At 42.8% G+C, this 10,276-nt stretch overlaps 1 protein-coding gene across 1 annotated transcript; it reads right to left on the bottom strand.

The window, feature by feature from the left end:
* Positions 1 to 3,531: 3,531 nt before the first annotated feature.
* LOC120049297 (ras-like protein family member 11A-like) lies at positions 3,532 to 9,912 on the bottom strand. Its single transcript, XM_038995549.1, has 5 exons — positions 9,412 to 9,912; positions 8,553 to 8,609; positions 7,332 to 7,414; positions 5,546 to 5,716; positions 3,532 to 5,292 (listed from the first exon to the last, which is right to left on the bottom strand). Exons 1-5 carry the CDS (start codon positions 9,560 to 9,562, stop codon positions 4,993 to 4,995), a joined length of 762 nt encoding a protein of 253 aa, XP_038851477.1. The 5' UTR covers positions 9,563 to 9,912; the 3' UTR covers positions 3,532 to 4,992.
* Positions 9,913 to 10,276: the final 364 nt, after the last annotated feature.

Below are 10,276 nucleotides of genomic sequence, written 5' to 3' on the forward strand. Positions count from 1 at the left end.
TGGGAGAAAACCTAAAATATAACGTATCAGATTGTGCTGTTAAAAACAAATATATAGGTTTTTGTTGTTTCTCTGTAATACTACTAGCCACCTAGCAATTTTATGAAGTTGGCTTTAGCTAGCTCAGATAGGTTACCAATCTCTCAACCTCTAATGCCGTGTGTGTAGGTGGCAGGGAAGTCAGGCGCAGGAGAATCGAACTTATATCATAGACTTGACAAAACTCCATAATCAAAAATACAAGATAAATAAAAGTGGGTACAAGAACCCGTCGCGCACCAATACATAATACACGAACATACAAAACAAACAATCTCTGACAAGGACATGATGGGAAACAGAGGGTTAAATACACAACATGTAATGAATGGGATTGGAACCAGGTGTGTAGGAAGACAAGACAAAACCAATAGAAAATGAAAAATGGATCAATGATGGCTAGAAGACCGGTGACGTCGACCGCCGAGCACCGCCCGAACAAGGAGAGGCATCGACTTCGGCAGAAGTTGTGACAACCTCATAACTAGCTATCAAGAAGCCATTGCAGGCTATCAATTTAGAGTAGCTAGCTTGTCTAACTATCTTAGCTGGGATTGCCCTGCTGGCAAGATTGGTAAACTTTAGAAAAGCATGCAATAACTAAATGTACTGAATAAGACTCACATTCCTTTCAATCTTTGACCAAGATTTTAGCAGAGAAGCATATTTAGTTTATTTTTAAAAAGACAGACAGCTCAAGAGGTATGCTTAGATATGCAGAAAATAAACATATGCTTGTCATAGAATTAAGCATAATGATTATGGCTCTATATTGCAGGAAAAGGCTGTTTAAGGTGTTTGACAACCCCCTACAGACCACTCACCAGCCATCCTCATGTACTTCATGCCCCCTCAGATTTTTGGCCGGTGCGTGTGCGTGTGTGTGTGTGTGTGTGTGTGTGTGTGTGTGTGTGTGTGTGTGTGTGTGCGTGTGGTAGTCAGGGAGTTTAAATACTCAGGAAGAGAAGGACATTCAAATGTAAAGAATACAGTCAATTACTTCTCTCTCATTTTTTCTTTATTTGCATTTCTAAACTACATGTCAAACATCCAGGTCTTGTTTAATAGGGCACTCAGTGGAAAACTGAAAATAAAAAGCACTGTTTCAGTCCGTTTGGACCCTAATGGGCATGACCCAGTATAGCGATACTCGGTCAGCCACCACTGTGAGATGAATCCTTGTACTGCCACATATTGAGACTGATTAATTTGATTGGTTAAAGGTCAGGGCTCAAGGGGTTAAAAGGTTTTGAAGTGTGCGTGTGTGTGTGTGTGTGTGTGTGTGTGTGTGTGTGTGTGTGTGTGTGTGTGTGTGTGTGTGTGTGTGCGTGTGTGTGTTTAGGGTTGGGGAGTTACATGTCATCTGATTACAATTTTCTTTTGACTGTAATCAGTTACGTTTCCAGCAAAGATATTGTCTCACCTAGCTATCTTAATTTACTGCCGTGGGCTAAATCAGTGTCACACGGGGTTTCTTGGTAGTCTTAAACAAATCTATTTTGAATCTACTAGAAATAGAGTTGAAATGTATTGCATCCCGATATTACAACTTTATATATCACAGAAGACTGAAATATAACAAAGTGACAGATATGACAAATATAAATAACATTTCACCCATGAGGCCACTAGAGGGAGATTTGGTCATTTGCCTGCAGGAAAGGGCTAAAGGGATACTTCGGGATTTTGTCAAGGAAGCCCTTTATCTACTTCACAAATGGTATCCACGGGTTCATCCGACTCTGGGGAAGTAGATAAAGGGCTTCATTTCCAAAATCCTGAAGTATCCCTTTAAGATGAATGCACTAAACTAAGTCGCTCTGGATAAGTGCGTCTGCTAAATTACTAAAATGTACATGTAAAATGTAAGTGAAGAGAAAAGAGAAAAGTTGAAAAAACTGACCCTCCGTTACATCGTGACGTGTCATGCCGTAACGAACAGCACGCATTAAGCAACTTTTTCTGTCTTACAATCTCTCTCCACCAGGTGTAGCACTTCTCTCATCGTTTAAAAACAAGAAATGGACAGTGACGGGGGTAAGGGGGATACCTAGTAATTTTTTGCATCATCACTGTAAACGATCATGACTCTCAAAGCCGCTGTTTACTTCTGAACTAACTTTAGCACCGCCCTAAAAACCCGATTCAAATTCGACACAAACCTTCAAATAGGTATGTAATGACACATTATATAAACTCTTTATAGTGTTTTATTTACATTTTAGAGGCGATAAGGTGATAAGTTGGACAGATCGAGTGAAGAAAAGCCATTTTCCCACACATCTCCTCTCCTCTCACTACCACGCATTAGTTTCGCTTCCCCACCCGCCATTTTTAAAAAGACCCGACGGAGCTCATTGCCTTCTTGAATAATGCAGAAACGGGCAGCTTGGAGGTCATGTCATTAATTTTGTTGGAAAGGGGAGAAATTGTGCTTTACAATGGTATTGACATTACAGTTGATCTGGAAGTATTACGTTTTTAGGGCGCTAAAATAAGGTCAATTGTACGGACCAAGGCGATGTACAAAAGTGAGTGAGTTTACGTTAGTATCTGTAACGGATTACATTTAGAAAGTCAAGTGTGTCTAACGGAGGAGGTTGGGGGCAACGACCAGATTCACAAATAAAAATTCCAGGTGCCGAGGAATTTCTCATTATCAGAGCACTGTACCCCCAGGTGTCCTAGTGTGTTGTCATTTCTGCGTCTCTCTTCTGGTTGTGTGTAACAGTCTTGCTTCCATCCCTCTCCTTGCCCCAACCTGGGTTCGAATCAGGAACCTTCTGAACACATCAATAACTTGCCTCCCGCAAAACATCATTACCCATCGCTCCACAAAGCCGCAGTCATTACAGAGCAAGGGAAACAATTACTCTGAGCGAGTGACATCACCGATTGAAACGCCACTAGTGCGCACCGCTAATTAGCTAGCCATTTCACACCGGTTACACTCACCCCCCCCCTTTGACCTCTTCCTTCTCCGTAGCAACCCCAGCTGCTGGGCAGAGCCCAACTGAATGATCCGGGTCAACAACATTAATGTAACAGTATTGCTTCCATCCCGCTCTTTGCCCCAATCTGGGCTCAAACCAGGGACCCTCTGAATACATTGACAACAGTCACCCATGAAGCATCGTTACCTATCGCTCCAAAGAGCAAGGGAAACAACTACTTCAAGGTTTCAGAGCGAGTGACGTCACTGATTGAAATGTTACTAGCACACACCGCTAACTAGCTAGCCATTTCACACCAGTTACTTGTGTGTGTGTGTGTGTGTGTGTGTGTGTGGGGGGGGGGGGGGGGGTTCTGGGGGAACTGGGCACTCCCTAACCTCTGGTGCAGGGTTCCCCAACTGGAGTTTTCTGGGTCCCAAAAATATATTTTACTTTTATTGTGGACATAAAAGACTAAAAACACCAGCAAGTCAGCTCCAAGGGATTTTAAATGTGGAAATCTGTTCCAAAGTATTCCCACACTTAATAGATATATACTGTATATACAGTATGTGATTGTATACAAATGTAAACAAGGTTTGAGATATTATATCAGTTTCGGCTTCTTGCGGTCTATTTGCGGTTTTCAAATTATTTGTAATTATGTTCCGGCCCCCTGACCATCCGCTCAAGAAAAGAAATCACCCTGCGGCTGAATCTAGTGGATGATCCCTGCTCTGGTGTGTGTTAAACTCTGACACAGCAGATAGAGGTGAAAGGTCATGAGAACTTGTTGTGCATCCCAAATGGCACCCTATTCCCTATATAGTGCATTCCTTTTGATAGGCCCTGGTCAAAAGTAGTGCACTATATAGGGAATAAGGTGCCATTTGGGACGCATACCATGTCTCTTCCTTTCCAGACTCATATAAAAAACACAGACAGAAAGATACATCTGTAGGACATACAGCTGCCACATATGTTACCTTAAAGGGGCCTGAGTAGGGTTGCAAAATTCCTGTAATTTTCCCATAATTCCCAGGTTTTTCTGAAATTCTGGTTGAAGGATTCAAAGTGTCCTGCTTATTCCCTCCTGATTCCAGGAATCTTCCAACCCTAGGTATCACAGTGGTTTGATGTAGGATGGAGTTTCCCCTAAGAACTGGTCTGTGGTCAGTTTTATCTATTGCCTTCCTGATGGTTTAAGTTAGGGTTGGGGTAGGGTAAACTGATCCTGTGGTTAGTGACTGTTCAGGGGAACCAAGCTGGTATAGATTAGTACAGACCAGGATGTCAAGGACTGTGGTTGAGTGCATTTTTTAGCGATTCAATTGAATTAAGCATGGCCCGTCCATGTTTTAAATGTTTCATTGAGAAAATACATAGGTTCCATCTCTAATGCTATAATATAGCCTAGAGCACTATAATATAGCCTAGAGCACTACCTTTGACCAGGGCTCGTAGAGTGCCATTAGAGATAAAGATTCCCTTCATTATAGGTAATCTGTGATGCCAACATAATTTTTCTTTGCCTCTGGGTACAGTTTATTTTAGATTACATTCTTTAAATACAAATGTATCAAAAGCAAGGAGAGTTGACTACTGCATGATCGCTTAGTACGAATAGCGATCTCAGAGAAGCCTACGATTGGTCCGTTAGACCTGTCAGTCATAGTCTGTTTTTCAGTCTCCTCAGTCACCATTGGTTGAATCGGCAGACAGGCTTGTGATATCACATACCACGAAGCCCACTCCTTTGCTGGAAGCGTTTGGTCTTGCTGTCTCTGTGCCATTCCTTCCACAAGTGGAATATAGATTTCCTTATCTCAACGTTCCATTCCAATAGAATGAAATAGAATATAGAACCGTTTATCTCTTCTCTCTGTTCCATTGAAACTGTTCCATTGAAACTGTTCCATTCATTCTCATACAATGACATCACAAGAGAGTCAACTGGGCTAAATCAATAATTCCAATTCTGGAACCAGAACTAGAACCATCGGAACCAGAACCAGAATCATCACAGCGGGGTAGTGGAAGACTTCCCCTTGGAAGAGAGCACCTGTCGGAACCTTCTTTTGAGCTCTTGCATGTTGGGGGACTTAGGCCGAGCTAGGTGCAGCCCTCTCCTCTTCTCCCCGTTCCCCCCGCCCAGCGCTCGGCTCACCTCGCCACAGAGGTGCAGGAAGGCGGCGTGGACCCCCTCGTGGTTCTCCCGGGCAGAGACCTCGAAATACGCACCACCCAGAGAGGCTGCCAAAGTCTCACCCTCATCGGCTGGCACCTGGCGGGCACGGAGGAGGTCACTCTTGTTGCCCACCTGGGAGGAGATGAGAGATGGATTAGACCAATGTTAAGGCAATGTCCAGAAATACTTCCAGATAAAATAAAGGTTATCGAGCCACCAGTATGACGAGGACATACACCGGGAGAGTTAAATATAACATATCATTTAATGTATCGCTATGGAAACAGATGTAATAGATGGGTAACAGATACTGTATAGTTAAATAATACTAATAATAGCATCCAGCTCCCGTTACTAATAGATGTAATACAACGGTCAAACCCACCAGTATGACAGGTATATTCCCTGCAGGGTGGATGCGTCTGACGTGCTGGTAGAGAGGCTGGATGGTTCTATAGCTGCTGTCATCTGTGATGGAGAAGACCAGGACGTATCCATCCGCCCAGTAGATAGACCTGTTGATCTGCTCCTGACAATAAAGTCCCTCTGCATCGTCCTGGATGGAGGAGTGAGGGGGGAAAGGGGGGTGGGTAGAGGAGAGAAAGAGAGGAAAGAGAGAGGGGAAGTCAATGGTATGTAGCTAGTGATGTGTTCAACTCCCACAGTAGTCGGCACGGTTATTATTATGAGATTATGGAGCAGACAGAAAGACAGCACACACTCTCTATCTCAGGCATAGTCTGTTTACAAGACCAGGCCTTTGAACGGGCGGTGGAAGTGAGTTTGATAAACGAATGGGAGCCTCCCCTAGGCCTGGCACTGAATTATCAAAAACCACTCTAGAGGGAGAAGAATAATTGAGATATGCCCTGATACTGGATGTAGGCCTGTTCTACTGTAACATCATAACTTCTTACTGGTAGTGATGAACTGTAAATAAGGAGATGTTTCCACTTGTTATATCCAGGCCGGGATCAAATACATAAGCTACTGTATGTATGTCAAATACTTTTTTGCGATGGAGCCAATACAATGGAATAGTCCCAAAAGTGCAAACCGAGATACTGTTTTATTTACGGTAACTTTTATTTTATTGAACCAGAAAGTCCCATGGAGGTTAGAAAACCTATTTCCCAAGAGAGACTTGGCAAGTAATTTAAAGTACTTGACATTTGAAAGTATTTCACAAATATTTGACCCAGGTCTGGTTACATATACCCTTAGACTGTAGAGAGGACTAGGAATTACCTGTAGAGAGATACAGAGGCTGTGTTCCAAATGGCACCATACTCCCTATGGAGACAAGGTCCCATAAGGCTCCATAATGCCTGAGACTCTAGTCACTCTGTTATCATTTGGCAAGCGGTATCGAAGCATCGCGTCTCAGACCAACAGGCTCTGAGACAGCTACTACCACCTGGCCATCAGACTGCTGAACAGCTAACCCTAGCTGACTCCCTGCACAGACTTGTACCTGTGACTATTTTTACCTAAGAGACAATCTGCACCTCAGACATTATTTGCACTGACTAAGCAAAACCCTCACACACAAACACACAAACCTACATAAACACACACCCAAGCACCCACACACACTCACAACTCACACACACATATAACACAATCAATGTTGCTGTCCTATTATATACTATTTACAGTATTCCACTGTGTGAACAAGTCCCTGCCCACTACAGTGTAATACAGTCCATCTCTTATTACTTCTATTACTTGTTATTTTTGACTTGACTCTTTTTATTGTTATTAATGTTATTGACTGATGTACTGCGTTGCTGAGGGAGCTTGCGCATAAGCATTTCACCGCACCTTTTATACCTGCTGTAAACTGTGTATGTGATGTGACTAATAAAATGTCATTTGATTTGAAAAGTAGTGCACTATATAGGAAAGATTTCTGGATCGAATCCCCGAGCGGACAAGGTAAAAATCTGTTGTTCTGCCCCTGAGCAAGGCAGTTAACCCACATTTCCTCGGGCGTCGAAGACGTGGATGTCGATTAAGGCAGCCCCCCTCACCTCTCTGATTCAGAGGTTGAGTTAAATGCAGAAGACACATTCAGTTGTACAACTGACTAGGTATCCCCCTTTCCCTTTCCCATTCCTTAATGTGCTATTTGGGACTCAGCCCTTGTGTGGAGAGAGAGAGAGACCGACCTGTAGAGAGACGCAGGGCGTGTCCTGAACCTGTAGTGAAACCTGTTCTCCATCTAGATTGATCTTTCTGGAGTACAGGGCCCCTGGGGACAGAGATAAGCAAAACATTACTGACTACGCACAAGTGATTTCTATGCAACAAATGAATGAGGATGTAAAATGTATAAGTTGCCTGTATTATTAGGGTGGGTGTTTACAGTATAAGTTAATAAAGAGAGACATTTGTTGGGTAAACCACCAAAGTTTCAGCATCACAGTGCCTACTTCACAGTTTAGTGCCCTGTATAGTGCCCTACACAGGGATGCCGAAACGTTGGTATTTATCCAATAAATTACTGGGAGTCTATCGAGTGTGTGACTCCATTTATTTTTTATAGCCTACAGTTAACTCACCATTAGTCAGCACTTTTTTGGGTGTGCGCCAGCTCAGGCTTTTCACTGGGTGTTTACAAGTGAAATTGTTTCTAAATGTGTAGTAAACTAGTATGGGGTTCTTACAAGGTTATAACAATGTGAAATGACAAGTTCAAGTTTTACTGTCACATGCACAAGTACAGTGAAATGTTTCACTTGCAAGCTCTACCCAACAGTGCAGTAATCAATATCAAAATAGTATAACTAATACAAAATAAATATACATAACAAAGAAAAACACGAACATAACATACATTACAGGGTGAGTGGCAATACCAAATTTACAAGACTATGCATATTATGCAGGGGTACTGGAGTAATTGGAGGTAGATATGTACATGTAAGCAGGGGATTAGGCGAAAGTGACTGGTTGTCATGGTTCCACCACCAGAGGGCAGCAGAGACCATCCTAGAGGCAATTACGACACTCAGGTGTGTTCTATTACTCATTATGATTTCCCTGTTTAAAAAAAGAGGTGTGTTTTCTGCTGTACATTGCAGAAGCTTGAATTGTTGACCGTGTGCGGTCGGTTCCTGAGTGAGTTTTCGAGACTTAGTGTTTGTTTTCAAGTGTACTGGGATCCCGTGGCTACCGTTCTTAGTAAAGTATTATGTTTATCCTTAACCACTGATTCCTCGTTTAGTCTCTTCTCTGCACCTGGGTCCAACCTCGCCACGTCACACTGGTAGCAGGATAAATAATGATAATAGTAAACAGTATGGCATACGTGGTAGGTGAGTGCATGGTGGTGAGTGTGTGTGTGTGTATTTTATATGAATGGGACTGTTAGAATGATAAAACCGTACCTGTGTTTGCCTCATAGTCCCCGATGAACCTCTTAGTCAGAAACCTGACTATCAACGCTGTGAATGAAACAAGGAGAAGAATAGTCTCCAATGAGAAACACCTTGAGAATAATAATGTAGTTGACTACATATTTTTCATAGTTGCCATTGAAGAACACTGTACTCCTAGTTGGCATAGGCCAACAACATCCTAAACATGGAAAAATATCGATGTACCCTTGATCAAGGCACTAAACCCTAATTACTCCTTTAAATTGCTCTGGATAAGAGTGTCTACTAAATGAAAAAAATTGAAATATAAACACCTTGAAAAGAATACTAGAAGGCCACATATCTCTTATAGTTGCCGTAAGAGAATACTGCTCCTTAGTTGGCATTGGCTGTATGCATCCTAAACCAAATAGTACCCTATTCCCTACGTACTGCACTACTTTTCAAAAGTAGGTCACTTTAATAAGGAATGGGGTGCCATTTGGGACATGCGCTCAGCCTGTCTGTCCTGATCGAGTCTGTGAACGTACACGTCGCCCCCTGGCGAGATTGTTTACCTCTCACTGTTCAACTGGCACACCAGTGTGTCGCCTATCCCAAAGACATAATAAAATATTTTGGTGGAAATATTAATACGTAGACATTTTTCCAAAATCGAAATTTGTATAGGCTACTTGTATGGCCAATCCGTTTGTGCCAAACGGATGCAAATAAAGTATTTCCATTCTAGTATACATTTTCTATTTGGACCCGATTAATACTCCTCGATAGATTCATTCAAAGAGTCGGAAACTAAAAACCTCCGGACTTTCACGACAACGGTGCGATTCAGACTACTTCACACTTCTCGTAAAGCTTGATCTCCTACCTGTTTTCCCCACGTTGCTCGCTCCCAAAACCACGATCTTGACGTTTTTGTTGGGTACGCAGTCTAGAACGGGATACTCCTGTATTGGAACTAGCAGAAAGTTGCTAGAACCACTATTCATTGTTGTCGTTGGGTCGACAGGAAGACGCATTTAGGAGTCCTTATCGGTCCCGTCTGGGAATGCCGTGCCTCTCTCTTCGTCCCCCCACTGCTAAAACAATCCTGATCCTCCGGAGCTGAGGCTTAGTGTGTCTCGCCCATGATGATAACTGAAATTATAATCGTCCACTTTGGCTGCTACTCGAAACAATTCTAACTACCACTTGTAGTTCCACTGCATTGAGTGCGCAACAAGTTGACAGAATCCTGTTATTTTGGCGCACCCTGACCAGACCCGTTATCTGACCGTAGGTTTTATATTGTCTCGGTTATTTCACATCGGCTAAGTATACCGAGACAGAGCAGCAAATATTTCACATAAGCCAAAGGGGTTAGAGTAGCCTAGACAAGTCTATCCCTCCTATTCCAGAGCCCGCAGCAGTGGTTCGTTCGTCTAGTGAGAGACAGTAGCCGGAGAGGGATGAGAAGAATGAGTAGGCTAGAGCTGCTGAAGAGGCACAACTCCGAACTGAAATACATGTTTTTGTATAAATGGCACCCTATTCCGTAGCCTATATAGTGCACTACTTTAGACTAGAATGCTATTGGTCCCTGGACCAAAGTAGTGCACTGTATAGGGAATAGGGTGCCATTTAGGACTCATTCACTTAACCATCTCAAGGTGTCATAAAAAAATGCACACCCCTCCCCAACATTAAAAGTATTTTCACACCACCCTTCCCTTGTACTGTAAAATAAATGTAAC

The sequence above is a fragment of the Salvelinus namaycush genome, chromosome 6 (assembly GCF_016432855.1).
Source record: "Salvelinus namaycush isolate Seneca chromosome 6, SaNama_1.0, whole genome shotgun sequence".
Taxonomy (NCBI): Eukaryota; Metazoa; Chordata; class Actinopteri; order Salmoniformes; family Salmonidae; genus Salvelinus; species Salvelinus namaycush.

Excerpts from the sequence above, each read along its gene's own strand:
- LOC120049297 (XM_038995549.1), bottom strand. The coding sequence starts at position 9,562 with ATGCGTCTTCCTGTCGACCCAACGACAACAATGAATAGTGGTTCTAGC. Across the intron at positions 5,717-7,331 it reads CGCCCTGCGTCTCTCTACAG|GACGATGCAGAGGGACTTTA; the intron begins GTCGGTCTCTCT and ends TCCTCCATCCAG. Across the intron at positions 5,293-5,545 it reads GGAATATACCTGTCATACTG|GTGGGCAACAAGAGTGACCT; the intron begins GTGGGTTTGACC and ends ATCTCCTCCCAG.